Raw genomic sequence first — 17,882 nt, forward strand, 5'->3', positions numbered from 1 at the left:
TTATTACAAAGCATTGCTCTATATTTTTATATAGGTGACTGTTTTAAGGACGACATTCTATTTTATTTGTCTATCCATACCAGTGATGTGGCATGTATTCTGTGCCAAAATGTTATAGTTCGGCCATTCAGAGAATGCGTTCCTGACACGTCGCGATTGAACTGACGACGTAACTACATTCATTGATTATTGATATAATAATGTTGTTTTAATGCTCCTCAATTGTTAAAACGGTAAACAACCAGCAAAAATATTTTTATCGTAACTGCAACGCCATTGCAAAGTTACGTCGTCAGTTCAATCGCGACGTGTCAGGAACGCATTCTCTGAATGGCCGAACTATAGATGTTTATTCTTATAGATGTACATATAAAGTGTCTAAAGTCAAATTATGACATATGTATTAGCAGTATTAGTACACTGTACTGTTACAGTAGCGATGATGTCACTGATGCTTAACCTGACTAGGAGAATGGAAAAATAATAGAAGTTCAATCTTGTTGATATAATTATTTAATAGGTAGTAATATGTACATTCCTTATTTTTATCATTTCTCTCCTGAGACAAATGGGATTAATTCAAGGAATGTTGCACAATAATTTAACTATAATTTTATATAACTGTTGGTTACTGTAACTAGAAAAACTGAATTATTGAAATGGACTCATGTTTAATGCTAGTGTTATTATCTGACAATTGAAATTATGGAGAAATACTGCATGTCTATCAAATGTAGACATATTCTTACATGGTATAAATAGGCTTATTTATGAAATAATTTTGATAACTAAATGTATAAAATCACAAAGTCATGTTTATTCATAACAGCAAAACAAATTTACATAGACTTACTGTAGACATAATTAGTGCTAAATTTATATAGCATCTACTGCATCAGCTTCATCTTCTGAACTAACTTCATCTCCGAATTCGATATCTTCATCCAGACCATCCACAGAATAGACCACTGTCTCATTGATTCGTACTGTCTCTGGGAATTCTCCATACGTCTTCAGATTCCTGGCCTCGTCGGGAGTATATTTCAAGATAACATCAGCCTTCGCATCTTGGTAATCTCGCAATCCTATTAATATAATGTCACCTTGGTTTATCCAAACTTTTTTTCGTAGTTTCCCTCGAATATGACAAAGACGTTTTATGCCATCAAAGCACATGGCCTCCAAGCGGCCATTACCGAGCATCTTTGTGACTTGGGCGTACTCCTGTCCATCTTCTTTGAAGACCAGCTCACGTTTTTCAGTTTCGTTCTCATTCTTTCCTCTCCTCCTGTTTTTACCTCCTTTTCCTTTATTCTTCGGCATAATTTATATAATTTTGAGTACAAACATATACAGTAAGACTACGAAAATCTCATAAATTTGCTCTAGACAGGTTCGTTTGACAGATTATTTTTTAACCTGTTTCATTCCGCGCTGACTGCTGGCGTTGCAAAGCACAGATAAAATAAAACGATTTTTGGTCCTGGACTAAAAGACTTGGCCCTATGCGGATGATACTATAGTTAGTCGAACCGAACCATAGAGTCCGAACGATTCAAGTCCAAAAGTATAATATTAAAGAAGACGGATCACAATTCATACAAAATTGCCCCACGTCCTATAACAATGTGACGTATCTCAAAAAAAGATAAAAATGTTTAAAAAAATATGGCATACTCTCTAATTCATTTTTTTTACACCTTCATACGAAAAAAATGCTTTAAAAATTGTTCAGGCGCTGTTATGAAAACATCGTTCATAGGACTATTTATGGACTATTTTATTGAATTATTTTTTGTTTTGATAGGGTATACCTCACAGGTGGTCCCATAATCATCAGGTCAGGATCTGATGTTGGAAACCCTGAGAAACCTGACCCTATCAAAAAAGAAAAATAATTTAATAAAATAGTCCATAAATAGTCCTATGAACGATGTTTTCATAACAGCGCCTGAACAATTTTTAAAGCATTTTTTTCGTATGAAGGTGTAAAAAAAATGAATTAAAGAGTATGCCATATTTTTTTAAACATTTTTATCTTTTTTTTTGAGATACGTCACATTGTTATAGGACGTGGGCCAATTTTGATCCATCTTCTTTAGGGCATTTCAGGGGTTTTCGATATAATTTCTTTGCTCAAGTGTTTGTAATATTTTTTTTGCTCAAGTACTATTAAAGATGTGGTGCTGGTGTCTGTGCTATTACAAGTAGTTTTACAATTTTATGTCGGACTTGGGTCATGGCGCAGAAAGATATATATTTTGGAAAATAAAGGCGGCCTCATATTGGCCGGTTTTTAACCTGTACTGCGTGTTGTACTCATTGACATATAACTAGTAGGTACTGGGTGTACTGCACTATACCACAGATGTAACATACTATATAAACAAGATTGCGCACTCTCCATAGACCATAGATGTAATATACTAAACAAGATTGCGCACGTTCAAAATATATATTTACGAAAATGAACTCTATTCCAACGCAATAAGGTACTAAATTGGTTGCATAATACATAGAGGCAAATCCGAGCCGAGAGGGATAGTTAGAACGGAGGCCGTTTGTCCCTTTCTAACACCTTGCCAGCATAAAAAAATGTTGTGATCAACTTAAAACATAAATGGCCTTACTACAAAAACTTTAAACCCTGTTTTACACTTGTCTAATAAAATTTTGGCTGCAAAATGAACCATATGTCAACGTCATAATTTGACATTTTTTTAGACAAGGCATAAACTGACGTTTAAAGGTTTTTGTGGTAAGGCGGAAACAACATCAATTTTTACTTTGCTTTTTTTATTTTCTAGCGGTAACCCTGAACATTCTTGGCGCGTATTCAGCATTTAAAATTTTGTTTATATTTTTCGTATTAAATCAATTTAAACTATTAAAATGGTGAAAAAGTGTTGCGTTTATACTTGTAAAAGTGAATCCTATGGTGGTTGCAATACATTGTTCCACAGATGAGCTAAAAATAACATTTTCGTAATTCAAACAACTAGGGTGCCCATGAATTCTTGTAATGAGTCAAAATATGGGTGATGGAATCTAAACTGTTGTACTATTGTTATAGCTTCCCAAAAATGAAGAAAGGCGACATAAATGGCTCAGCAGTGTATATGTGAAGTAAAAATACAAAAAAAAACAGTCTTCATTTCGAATCTTCCTGCTTTTATACTGCTAATTCCCGCTGATTATTAAGTCTTTATTAGTATCTTAAGGTAACAAACCGCGTATGTTAAAACTTTAATACCCATCTGTGTTAAATAATCTAAGCAAATTCGGATTTGTCTTACATAGCTTAATCTTATGGTCACCCTATTAGAAAGGGACAGACGGCCTCCGTACTAACTGTTTCACTCGGCTCGTTTTTTGGGTTTAGGTGCGCAGTCCTGTTTACTGTATTGTGTCTATGGGTAATACACGATCACGGTTGTGCGCTATTTACTATTTAGTTTAATAATGCCATTTTTTTATTAAGGCCCAACATAATACGTCACGACAGTCAATTGGGAGTTATTATCAAAGAAATTTAGAATAGCTCGTAGCTAAGTCAAAACCACGAGGATCGCTCGATAAGAGTAACACATGGCGGGAGTAGTTAGAGGAAAGAAAGTCTGACAAGCAGTCTTGCCAAGGGGTATCGAGTTGCCCGGGAAATTGCGTTTAGGAGGGCAGATGTCAAATAGGAAATCGCTCCATGTAAAACACTGGTGTTCAGCTACATTTGGTTAGAATGGAAGTCGACCCCAACATGGCGGGGAAAAGGTTAGGCAATGAGGGTTTTCTAAAATGGCGTCCACCAGGTGGCAGCACCGAGTCGTCAGGTCCAGGTAACTGTCAAAGTGCTTATCTTTACTATGAATAGTGAACGATTTTAGTGTTTTTTTTTATTTTATAATTAAAGCACTGCATTATTGTTTTACTATTGAGGTTGAGTGTTAACAAATTTTTCAACAAGCTTTTCCTTAGTACCAGTGACTTTTGCACCCTCTCTCTTAGCTCAATTTTTAGTTCGGAAACCTTATTCTGACCGTAGTCCATAATAAAATCAATAACACTTCCAATATAACAGAATTTCAATAAACAATAAGTTCGGACCCTACAATTCCATACTATTTGACAGCTGTTTGGACCTGACGCATACGAAGCGCCGCCTGGCGGCAGAAAAAGTATCGAAAACCCTCATTATGTTATGAGTAGATTGTAAATTGTTGGTTTAATTTTTTAATTTTTTAAACCAGGCGGGATACTATGGAATCCTAGGGCTGGCCGCGGCTCAACATGCTCTTGGCCTGTTTTAAATTGTAATATTTACAAATAACATAAAGAGGAAACATAATTATTTTGTTTGTTTGTTTATCTATAGATACCTTAAAGCAGTGGTTCTTAACCTTTTAGTCATAAGGGACCATTTTACCAAAAGTTTGTCTTGCCGGGGACCACCAGATTGGTTTGCCTAAATTGAGGGTTCTTTGATAAAGAATACAAGCAAACTTTATAAAAACCCCCGACCCAAAAAAAGTACGCAATAATTATGACAAAAGGTTAAAAACGCTAAAACCTATAAAAAGCAAAAAATAACTTTTAACACTACCTACGTAAACTAAATTTTGTCGTGTCGGGGGACCGCTCTAATTCATTACTTTAGATACGTGTTTTTTTTTTAAACGAATGTTGTAATTAGGTAGGTATCATTTGATTTATGTAAGTATTTATGAAGGTAAAAAGCGGTCCCCCGACACGTCAAAATTTAGTTTACGTAGTGTTAAAAGTTATTTTTTGCTTTTTATAGGTTTTAGCGTTTTTAACCTTTTGTCATAATTATTGCGTACTTTTTTTGGGTCGGGGGTTTTTTTAAATTTATAATTTAATTTTATTTCATGCTTTTTAAAGGAGCTCCTTAATTTTTCCTTTAATTTATTTTATCTTAAGATGGGGTCGCTATATGCGATCTCGGCCAAAGGAAGCTGTTTAACTATCCTCATGACAAACTGGCTCTGGGAGAATTGCACAGATTGAGAAACAATAAAGATTAACCTTTGGACATTCTAGATTTTCAGCAAAAATATAAATCGGTTTATCCGTTTCATTCCGGCATTTCAGGGTTTCATCCGCCACATCCCATTTCCAGCATCAGGTTCTCGTCAATCAGAAACATGAAGAGAACTCGTCAAGACAAATTCAACGAGCCCAAACTCGATGGGTTTACTAAAAGGCAGTTCAGGGTTACGTCTCCTACCTTCGTGCCCTAACAGCAGACCAGCTCAGTGGTTCCAAAAGACATTAGTGTTTCAAATTTCAGATCCCACATATACTTGCAAGTAAACTGAGCGTGTAACATTCCTATCACATCTAGCAAACGAGCTGATGACCTTGAAGACCTGAACCGATTTCCACCAAACATAGCTAAGAACACTCCCGACTGACATACCTTTTAAACAAAAAAAACCGCATTACAATCGGATCATCCGTTTGGGAGCTACGATGCCACATACACACACACACACACACACACACACACAGACACGTCAAACTTATAACACCCCGTCGTTTTTGCGTCGGGGGTTAAAAACCCAAACGTACTCTTTTTGTTTGTTCACAAATAAAAACGAGGGCAAATAGTTTCTGATCTGTCTATGAGCGGGAAATTTTAATTATTTTTAAAGACTCAATACCAAAATTACGTAAAATGTAGCCCAAACATAATTTTTTTCTGTTGGACAAGTACAGATACCGGCACGGATATTGGGCTCTCGGCGGAAGAGTGGGGATCGCTTTGCGCACCCGTACGCATAAGGCAATAAGGCAGTAAATCGCTTCTGCGCAGGTGAAGGTCATGGCCCGATATCCGTGCCGATAACTGTAAGATGGATATATACGTAAGACGGATAGCAACGTCGCGAAGCAAGGCTTCGCGGACCATTTGGAATGCCTCCAGGGACCACCAGTGGTCCGCGGACTACCGGTTAAGACCCACTGCCTTAAAGGCTCCAAAACTACTGAATCAATTTGGACAATTTCTTCTGTCGGTTCTTGGTGTCGAAGTGTAGCTTTTCACTCATCCCGAATAACATAGGCTGTATTTTATACCGGTACATGTGTATTTTTTACTCGTTTGCAAAATAAAAGTAAAAAGTAGTTTGTTCCATTCCATTGATTGGCAAGGGCAACTTCCCAAATTGGTCAATGCTTACGTTTTCGTCTGGAGAGACTTCAAAGTAGCGAAGCCCACAGCAGAGTTTCGTCGAAATTCGAAATCCATTTTGTTTCCGAGTGTATTGTACGTCACTAGTCATTAAACTTGCTACAAAGACGCGGCGTATATGTTGCGAGTTTAACTACCACGCGCCCACAACGTTTTCACTGTACAACGGCGGCGCGGCGTGTTGGCGACCCTTCTGCTACGCGCTCGCTCCACCTTGCAACCCCAAACCTCGAGTGTGATAAAGGCCCTAGATCTTTAACTTTAGTTTCTATTTTTTCCAAGAGTATGGCGGGCTCGGTAGTTCTATAGTCTATAGCTATATATTTATTCAAGCTTAGATTATATGATGAAAGCTGGAACCATAATTGATTTGCATCAAAATCGGTTGAGCCAAACGTGAGTTAATAGCGCAAAACATTCATGAATAAATTATATAGGTACACGGGTAAAACTGAGAACGTCCTGTTTTTGAAGTCGGTTAAATATTCTTAAAAAAAACTTGCCTGCATGGATAGTTGTATCTTCGTTAAGAAGTATGTGCAACCTTCTCCATAGCGGCTTCAACTAAAGTGCAGCCGCACACCCGTGCGTGGCCAAAGTTAGGTGTAACCTATTTCTCATCGGTTACAGCTATGTTTTTATTTTGAAAAGCTATTTGGCTTCTTTTTGGTATTCTTGGAAACATGTGATGTCGTTCCTGACTGATTCTTTCTGATCTGAAATTGTAAAATGAAATGCCTTTCATCAACCCCCGTTTTTGCATCTTTAGTGCATTCTTGAATCAGTCAGTCCTTTTTGCATCTTTAACTTTATCCTTAAGTGAAATTTTCGTGGCTCGCTAGGTACCTACATAATTATGTACGACTCCTATGTATTCGCTTATATGTAATCCTTTAACATACAAAATATTTACTTTTAAATGCACTTATGCTTATATGTACTACCATTAATTTAAAATATTATGTTATCTGGGTCTAACTTCTAATGTGTTTTTTGCTGTTATGAGGTGCTTTCACTTAAGGTATAAGTAGGTACATACCTATTATGCAATTTATCTTTTCCCTATGTTGGGGTCAGTTTCCAGTCCAATGAGATGCAACTCAGTACCTACCAATGTTGTGCATGAAGTGAAAGCGTACCTATCTGTCCTCCTCAACCTAGTTAATTAGTAACTATATAACCACTAATACCCCTTTGTAAGGCTAGTTGTTAGAATTTCTGGCTTCCGACCTTCTGGAGTCCTTGTTTGTTTCTATCATTCATCCAATTTAAAATGCCTTCCGGAACAAGGAAAAACTCAACATAAGAAGGTGGTCACCCTTTCACGGACCGATCGCGCCAAGCGCCTGTTATCTTTTTAGCCGTGAGTCCCTAAATAGTGTAATTGTTCGTGAATAATAAAAAAACAGTAGGTAAGCAAAGATGCTGTAATTTTTTAGGCAATTCGATGTGCTTAGTGCGGCTCACTCCGTTGCGAATAATATTGCGCAGTATTATAATATCGGGACCAGGTTTAATTTTCATACATTTAGCGATAGGTAGTAGGTAAAAACTGTTGGCTTGCAGTATGGCAAGCGTGCAGTCGGGTCGGCGGCTAGGGAGGGTGGGCGGACTGTAGGGGTGAGGCCAGACGGCGAATGAACTGCAGAAAGGGTTAACGTTCGCTTCCCCTGCAGCACCGGCTGCGTTCGCCGCCCACGGTCTGTGCCAGTGATACCTAACTATGCACATAGTACTGGCTTTACTAGAAAAATAACAATGACGTAGGTATACTGAACTGGCAACTTAGCAGACGTTGATGTAAGTAATAAAAAAATTAATTGCACGTTTGAATTTAGGCCTTACCTAAGTTATATGTGAGAGTTAACCTCCCTGCTTGTCCCTATCCGTCTGTCTATCGATCTTTTAAGCCAAAACTACTTAACCGTATATGTTTCAGATAGTAAAAACTATAGCCTGAAAAAAGACAGTAATAGCTGTTAACTCGGGATGCGGATGGAACCGCGGTAGGTACCAGTACTTGAAAATGGTTAATATATTTGAAATATATGTACCTTTTCAAACCACTTGGAACTTCAGGGTTAACTACATTTTTCATGCTGCGTTTAACCACGCGAATGTAGCTTAACAGAGCATCTCCAGAATCCCTGTAGGTGCCTAATGAGTTTTGCTTCTATCAGTGTAGTTACCCATCTCTTAGATTTCAGGTTCGCATTGCCATGCGAAACCACAGCGCTGAAAACCATGATGTGTATGATATGATGAATTTATGGTGAGCCTTTTCACTCTGATAATATGAATAGTAGGTAATCTTAGTGTTTAGTCGCCTCGTATTTTCATTTTTGTCTGTTTATTTTATCGTTCAGTGTTAACTTGTGTCGATATTGTGAATTAATGGTTTTTCTACTGAGTAGGGAATAAAAGGCAGATGGTATGAAGGTTTGGTTAGGTTTATGACAGTAAAAAATGACAAAGAAAAATAAAAAATCGGTAAAAAAACTTTTAAGTTAAACGGTTTTATCTTATGTGCACTGAAAACTAGAAAAAAAAAAAAATGTTACTTACCTATAAACCTACGTAGGTGGTCCCGGTCATATTAGACTAAAATAAAAACGTGGGGCCCATTACCTAACTATTGCTGTAATCTATCTATCCTGTACTTAATTGTCCAGAGAGACACAATTTGTTTGCACGAAAAAGCAATTTATGTTTTTAGTTTTTGATCTCATTTAATTTAATTTTAATTGTTCAGAGAAAGACAACTATTTTTATGTTTAAGTTTTTGATCTCACTTTATATTCGTTAATATAGTTTTATAAGCTTCTAATTGTCCACTTCTTACATTACAAAGTAAACATTACCGGATCTAGAGAAAAACTCAATGTATTTAAACCCTCATGTCATCACAACGTAGGTCCCCAAGATACAGGCAGCGCCTAGTTTGGGGACCACAGAACCCATGAAAATGTCTCCCATAGAGAAGTTACAGCGAACATTTGTAATAATTTACTTTATTTTTTTAAAAAGTGACTCATTAATGTAACTGTGGATCAATAAAACTTTATTATTATTATAAATGTATGTCTCTTCCAGACCTCGGGACTATAGAGTCCCGGATTTTTGGGAGGCGAACGTGGGGCCGAAGCCAACACGCGGAAGCCCTTTTGAGACAACTTTAATGAAATGGTGACACAAAACCGACGATTATCCCTGTATACACTATAGAAATGTACCCAAGGACAATCCCCGATTCTGTGCTAAACTATTGCTAACTATGGAGGAAAACTACTTGGGCTATTGTGATGGGATGCTAATGGACTAGGAATGGGGAAACTACGGGAACTATGGCACCTGCCGATAACAATGTAATAAATACACGTAAAAATGGCAGGTGGAGACTCGCCAAATCACTTACTGGGCCCCCGGGAATCAGTCGCTAAATCGCAACAAGGGGGCAACAGGTACATGAGCGGCTGAAGGGTGAGGATACCTCGGCGGACTTTAAACGCAGATCACGCGCTCCCTGTGGGTCCAGCATCACCGGCCCACTCGCCACTTACCACGAGGCACTTACCCTCCGAGCGGGCTGCTAACCCTGCTCTAGCGACTCCACTCTGACCGGCCGATGAAGGCAAGCCAAGAGGCGGGAGACCTATCTCCCTTCATGCTTCACTCCGGTAAGCCGGAGATGGGGGACAGTATACTCTCCCTGGAGCACTCGGATATATAGCCCCGCGGGGTCGCTACTCCCGTCATCCGCCTCAGATGCCCTGCGGGGCTTATTATTATTATTATAATACTTTCTTCTATAGGTAAAATAGGTGTGGATTGCATCGACTTACTATAATCGTAACTGGAGATTTGGACAATCAATAATCAATAGCGGCTGCACCAGCGAACGCCGAGCTCACGATCTACCAAAGTATAAAGATATGCTTTGCCATAGGTAGGATTTCAGAGGGCCCCACGTTTTTATTTTAGTCTAATATGACCGGGACCACCTACGTAGGTTTATAGGTAATTAACAGTTTTTTTTTATTTTCTAGTTTTCAGTGCACATAACATAAAACCGTTTAACTTAAAAGTTTTTTTACCGATTTTTTATTTTCTAGTTTTTAGTATTTAATGAAAATGCCAATGCCAACCGAATTTTCCTCATTCTATACATATATGGGTCAGCAGCGGTGAGGGAGTGCCAGACTCTTACTGACTAAAAACCGTTAATTGTGATTCGTCGTAGGCCTTTTATGTACCAGGACCACGGTAACTCTTTCGAACAATCCCGCAGCCCAGGCAGGCCTTGGCCCTGTTGGGCCTCCCTGGGGTTGCTGACAGTATTCTACTTGAGTAGCCCTTTCATTTGATATTGTAGGGGTTGTGGAAAAAATATGTAATCCTCCATTTTGTACCGGCGGCCATATTGGATTTACAATTTTATTGATATTACTATATTGTATTGTCATCGGAATTGAAGGTGTGTACCAAATTTCAGATCAATCTGACAACAGGTATGTACTTAAATTTGAATTACTAAATTTGACCCAAGAATAAATAATAAATAATAATAAAAAAAAACAAACAGGGTGAGCTAAATAAAACCGTTTAAAAAACAAAAAATACCCTTTTTGGATTCAGTATTTATTGCAAACTTTACACCACGCCAATTAGCAGTTCGTGACACGAGCGCCATCTATGAACTAAATCCAATAGGGCCATTAGTAAGAGTTCTGAAGATATCGACAAATATTGAGCAACAGTAAAGAGATGTCGCTACCTACTATTATATTTTCATATACACATTCATATTCAGAGTATTTCCGTTTTTCTGCTTTTACAGAGTTTTACATGGCAGAAATAATAATGAGGCTAGTGGTTCCTGAGATTAGCGTGTAATATACAATCTTTTCAACTTTTTAAAGCAATCGGGTAAAAAAAAAACATAGCGTCTATTGAATGTGAAGTTAGTGGCTTGGTTTTGTCGAAGATTTTGCGAATATATTAAAAAAAAACGGTTTTATAAAATATTAATATTGAATTAAACTACATATTTTAGTTTAAAAAAGTTACGAATATTAAGTGTTTTCTTACATTTTCGTTTTAAGTTCTACTTCAACTTACATTTTTTGAAACTTTACAAGAAACTAACCAGAATTATAAAGACACAAATATTTTTGTTTGTATTGAATTTCTTCCGATACTACTGAACCGATTTGTATTTATTTTATCCGGATGCGAGAGGATCTAGTAATTTATGTATGTGTATTTGATAAAAATTTGCAAGGAATAAGAAATTACCAGTTTGTCCATCTGCAATTCTTTCACAAAAAAACTGCTAAATCGGTTTGTATAAAAAGTTATATAAGTACAGAGTACAGATAGTCTAAAGTTTAAGAAAGGACATAGACTTCTCTTCCCTCGGGACGCAGGTGGAATCGTGGGGAACAGCTAGTTTCAAAATAGATCTGCCTCTGTCCGCACTTTACGTCGTACCTTACGTAAAATATTGAATGACTAAAATGATTTCTAGGCTTATACGAGTTGGTGTCATTTAGCCCGAATGCCCAAGCAAACAATTGTTCTAAAGAGAGGCATCAGCTGATGTTTCGGGCTATGTTCCAAACCGTCTCCTATTTATGGCCCTTGTCTAAACAGTTCAAAAAGTTCGATGAACTTTTCAAGATGACTCAAAGCTTTTTAGGTAGAATCATTCACTTAGTGCTACAATAAATAAAATGTATATTTAAGTACCTAATAATAACTTTATTTACTTCATTCAATAGTAGAGCCCTTACTTTCGGCATCAACACAGAATTATTTATCTATGCTAATAATAAATCTGAAGAGTTTGTTTGTTTGAATGTTTGCTTGGAGCTGGAGCTACGGAACCGATTTAAAGCAGTTGCTTCTTGTAAAACACTGGTACTCAGCTGCATTTGCTTAGACTGGAAGCCGACCTCAACATAGTTGGGAAAAGGCTCGGGAAATGATGATGAAGGGACCGATTAATAAAAAACTTTCAATGTTGGTTACATTTATCGAGGAAGGATAGAGGCTACTTTTTAACCGCTGGTGGAAGCTCATATTATCACAAATGTGTTTGGGCTTCGTTTCAGATCAACTTTAATCATTACTGAAGCAGCAAACTGAAAAAAAAACTGGAAAAGCACATGAAGTCCCTATCAAAAATAAAACGATAAAGAAGAAGATGATAAAGTAAATAATTATGCCGTTTAGCGAAACGAGGTCAATCTAGAGCTCAGTGGCACCAAATGGTTTATAATAGTTCAAGGCAGATGAAATGACAACTTTCAACTTAGCGTGCCACAACAAAAACAATGAATGGTTTCGTGTAGACAGCTGAAACAGTAATCATTAAAAGCTAAACTATTTTTACATTTCATTACACGTGTCATCAAGTTACTGTAAATGATCTTATATCGAAATGAAAGCAGATACCTATGTCACAGTGGTATACAAAGTAGCTTACGTGTGATATAACCAGTAAACCAGTAAGTGACCAACATCATTAGACCAATGGCAATGTCGTGGTAAACAGGAAGTATTGAACAAAGGCCGGGTGTCTTTGCACCCCAGTAAGTACATTATATACGCACAATAAATAGCTGGGGCGTATATAAGAAGATCTGCGTAACAGGGTCAGGGCACTATGTGACGGTGACAGCGCGTGCGCGTGTAAAGGTCAAGGTCAGGTGCCCTGGAAGATTTCCTCGGGGTCGTCGGCCGAGGCGCTTATTTTCAGAGGCCTGGTCCGGGACCCGCGACCTTCACCGCGATATGACCCTAGCGCGGCACGTGTATTGCCTTGCGTAGGCGTTTACTCTATAGGCCTGTGTACCGATGACTATTCGATAATGTACTAACCATTTGTTGGATTTACTTTGATCTACCCCAAAGTTGGCCACTATGGGAATGTAAATACTTACTATCAGACTTACGTCCGCTGAAATTGCTGAAGTTCTGTTACAAAAAATAAGTTCATATTTACAACTACAATTTTTCTTCTCATTAATGGTGCATTTATTAACTATTTAATTAGCTTTTAAATAAACAAGAAGGTATACATGTACATATATTCGTAATATTTGATGGCTTTGTTGTTACTATAGTTCGGCCATTCAGAGAATGCGTTCCTGACACGTCGCGATTGAACTGACGACGTAACTTTGCAATGGCGTTGCAGTTACGATAAAAATATTTTTGCTGGTTGTTTACCGTTTTAACAATTGAGGAGCATTAAAACAACATTATTATATCAATAATCAATGAATGTTATTACGTCGTCAGTTCAATCGCGACGTGTCAGGAACGCATTCTCTGAATGGCCGAACTATAGCAAGGTAATACAGGAGAAAGTTGTTACAATATCATATGGTTCCCTCAGCTGCGTTGGCAATCGTAAAAAATAGACCAAGTCCGAGTCGAACTATGGCAAAAGCTTCGTAAGCTCTTACATGCCTTTCATCTATAATAGTGGTACGAAACCGAGCCAAAATCACCCTAAAACTGTATTCTAGTTTTCAATAGAAGATATGTCTAACTCTCGCGGTTCATGAGATACGGTCTGGAGACAGACGGATAGCAAAGTCTGATTAATAGGGTCACATGTTCCATTTGGGTAAGGCACCCTGAAGGTATCCTCTTCTTTGCTTTTCCCTTTTTCAGGGAAAAAAAATAATCTTCTATTCGAAAATAATAACGATAGCGTTTAATAAATACCTACCCTACAAAAAAGCAAGGTTGGCTTTGATACTACTTACGACGCAAATTCACGTTCTCATACAGATTACGTGTTAATACATTGTTATAATCACGCGTCGGGTTATCAGACATCGTAATTAAAGGACATGGACAAACCTATACACATATATTCATAATATAAGTAACGTTGATTGATAATAAGATTAGCTAAATACTATCAAATGTAATCGGGCACGTTGGCTCACGTGTGATTTGACTGAATCGTCACTGAAATTAAAGAAATTTCAGTTACAATGTTCTTTGTGTTGTATTTATGATAGGATTTGAGCTGTGTAATAAAATGTTTGTGTGTAGGAACTGTTTCAAGCGATTTTTATCTGTCGGTTGCTCTCATTTAATAAGGATGATAAGCTACTTCCTGCGGTCCCAAGATAATGTACCTAGTTTTCTATTGATAAAAGAACTTGTGATATTGATTGATGTGACTCCTATATTTTTATGTTCTTATGTCTATTGATATCTTACGTAATTTGTTGATATATTTTTTTGTAATATTTTATTTGCTAAGAAGGAAATCTGAAAATTTCATAACACCCATTGAGGTTACCTTATTTTCGCGTGTGGGTAACATAAAACCCGGCTGTCAGATAAATACGCACATATTTTTCTTTGGGTGAAATATTGAGATATGTCTTGGGAGTACCTCTACGTAATAGTGGTTATACCACAGTTTGAATATAGATACATATTTATACTTTACACAATTTGTTGGTTGTCTACACATGAGTACTTGTCTGCTTATGAGTACTTGGACACCAATTGAAAAATTTTGCTTAGTTTCAGAAGACGTATCCGCGTCAACCCATAGACCAATTATTAAAAAAATAAAAATCCTGAATTTTGGTACCAAATGTCAAATGAACCTTGCAATCCTGTTGTAATTTAAAAGCTCTAATGCCTCCTACCTCAAGAATTTTGTACAATTTCAGAAGGAAAGTTCGCGTACAATCTATGAATACGGGATCAATAAATATTTATTTAATTGTTTAGAAATTCTTGTGCGGCAGCAAGTTTATTGGTTCGCGCGGGCGTGAAGCGCGCGGGCGGCGGGGGGCGGTCACGGTCGAGGACGCGGCCTTGACACGCGCCGCGCAGCCTCCGCGCGTTCCCCCTACCCGCCTCTGTAAAGTATCTTGCCAAATGGTGAAACAGGGAACTAACTTCAATTCTACTGAATTTGACATCATTGTTGACTGTTGACATTAGCATTTCTAAGCAGTCCCACCAACAATCGCATTGATAAGTTTGATATCTCGAGCACGCTCTGTCAAGGACTATTCCAGGGATCTTCAATATTCAATGCAGAATATACATGTTAAGCTCTTAATATTCTTATCGAACTTAGCTTTTGTTATCTCAAATCATACTTTAAGAAGATTTTCAGTAGAATTTTAGGCAAAGGATTTCAGGATAATTTTCTTTCTTCACAAAATTCTTAATACAGGTATTATAAAGCTGAGGTTTTTGTTTATCAGTGTAAGGAAGCCCCTTTTATTACATACAGGCTACTTTTTATAATATTGTGAAAAGTAGTTCCTTCGGGACAAGAGGGACACCTAGGGTGGATTTTTTATTGTATCTACAAACTTCATGGTCGGGGTGAGAATTACAAACGTTAGGTTGTAAGCTGACCTTAAAATCGTTCAAATACTATCGAATTATCGATCATAAGTTAAGTATGCACGTTTAATTAAAGGAATGACCTTGCGGCCTGAAATGTTAAATCACGTTGCAAGCTTTGCAGCCAAAGAATAGAGGCCGATCGCTGACACATTCTTTCTTATTTTACATACAAATTATATTATAGATACTGTTTATCTTATTTTCTTTACGAAATGTGTTTGCAATAAGTATTACTTACCACTACATTTTAAAGATTAAATCTATTTTATTGATGGTTGTCTGTTTTTTTTTTGAAAACAGTAATTAACTCTTTCTGTTTGTCATCTCTTTTTCTTTGTTTATATGCACGGGAATAACGAAAAATAACATACATGTGACATGCTTTATATAATATACATATAAAGCATGTTTGAGAAATTAAAAGTTTGCAGAGTTCAACATGTGAAATGTTGCCCTATGTAAACAATGCTCATACATTTGAAATTAATCTTTGCTATAGAATTATGGTTAAACTTTAATTCCAATTATAAAATACTGCTATCAAAGCTTAGTTTTGGAATTCGTACTATATTAATTTAATACAAAGTTTCTGATAATACATTTAGCGAATAGCTTGTCAGTGACACCTACTATAGTAGTTTACATCAATGGATTACAATTACAACTGCGTGACAATTAAACCTTTGTTGTTTTTAACCGTCCCGATAACCTTGGCAGTGCTTACAAAGTTCAAGGTTGATATCGTCAGGTCACGTAATTGCTGTAGATCGTAGTCACTAGACAAAGCAAGTTTAGTATGGAATGAAACTGGAAAACCTAGAATTCCACCAACTTTTGTATTAGCATTTTCATTTAGGTACTGTGTTTTTGGTATAGCTGAAATTCCTGTACTAGGATACGATTCACAGTTATTGAACGATAACAAAATAAAAAATTAATGGATTGCAATCTTTTTGTCTACTACTTTGTCAAAGTAAAGTTAAGTAAACTTTTAAAGTTATTTTTTGTTACAGTTACATTTATGAAATAATTTGTGAAGAACAATCTAGAACCCTCCTGCGGCTCTGGCGACCGCATACTGCACCAAGTGGGATATGAAATGCTTTGCTCAGAGATGGGTAGCAGCATTTCCGAAGCTGCAAAGTACTATTAGGTATCGCTGCTTGTGAAAGTCAGTAATTTTCAGGGATCTACCCATTACTTAATTAATAAATGTAATTGACAAGCAAGCAGCTTCTTATAAATAAATGGACACAATTACATACTAAGCGAAAATAAATTGTTATTTAAAAATTTACTCTATAAGAGGATTCTAATGTTAAGCCAATTAAGAGAAAGCTTACAGTTAACTTGATCAACAGCGATCAAAAAGCAGTTGCAATGTTTTCGACACAATCTCAAAATATTTGTTGCTATTTTAATAATTAGTTACAATATTAATATAATATTAACACAAAGATTAGCCATTAGTAATTTTTCAGAATTTCAGTCGATTTGAACTTTTCTAAATTAAGCACATTATTGAAGTAGGAAAACCAATGTCTGATCTTACTCTAAAAAGTATTGATTTTCTTTGAATTGTATTTAGTATGAAAAAAAGAGGCTGTTTGAAAGACATCCGCCAACCAACAAATTATTATCATAATTAAGACTACCTTAAAAAGAAAATTGGGGATTTGCATATTTCAGTTCTAGGGTTCTAGACAGACAAAGGAATTTATTAGACAACGAGGAATGGTATCCACTAGAAGAAAGCGGCATTACTGTTTATGATTATTTCAACTTACTTAGTCAGGTTTCAGATTTCTTTGCATGCATTGAAAATTGCATTCCTGAATCTGCCTGGAAGAAGAAAATAATTAAGATATGAAACCTCTATCTGTTCTAACATATATCTGGCTTATTTTTGACTCGTCTTGTACTATTCTCTTCAGTGATGAAAATTAGATCTAAAATATTGTCTACCCAATATACACAGGTCACAGGTCAACAACCCTCAAACTAAAGTCTGTCAGACTTTGAAAATAATAATCGAATTATTATCAATCCCTTGTTATGTCTTGCCAATTGTACCTGCATCGATATTAAAGCCAAAGTCAAATCATTTATTTGGCCTAGCGGCCTTTATAAGCACTTATGAAAGTCACCAAGAATACCTAAAGAGTATTAAGTGTAGCTGCCCTTTTCAAAAGTAGTTTCCTACCGAGATGGAAAGAGGGCAATGAACTGCATGATTATTCATTTCAAATTAATTTTAGCTATTTTTGCCAAG

The 17,882-nt window shown here is 36.7% G+C and overlaps 1 protein-coding gene across 1 annotated transcript; it reads right to left on the reverse strand.

The window, feature by feature from the left end:
- Nucleotides 1-495: 495 nt before the first annotated feature.
- Nucleotides 496-1,452, reverse strand: LOC124631316 (eukaryotic translation initiation factor 1A, X-chromosomal). Its single transcript, XM_047165650.1, has one exon. The coding sequence runs from the start codon at nt 1,321-1,323 to the stop codon at nt 877-879; it is 447 nt and encodes a 148-aa protein (XP_047021606.1). The 5' UTR covers nt 1,324-1,452; the 3' UTR covers nt 496-876.
- Nucleotides 1,453-17,882: the final 16,430 nt, after the last annotated feature.

The sequence above is a fragment of the Helicoverpa zea genome, chromosome 6, assembly GCF_022581195.2.
Source record: "Helicoverpa zea isolate HzStark_Cry1AcR chromosome 6, ilHelZeax1.1, whole genome shotgun sequence".
NCBI classification, from domain to species: domain Eukaryota; kingdom Metazoa; phylum Arthropoda; class Insecta; order Lepidoptera; family Noctuidae; genus Helicoverpa; species Helicoverpa zea.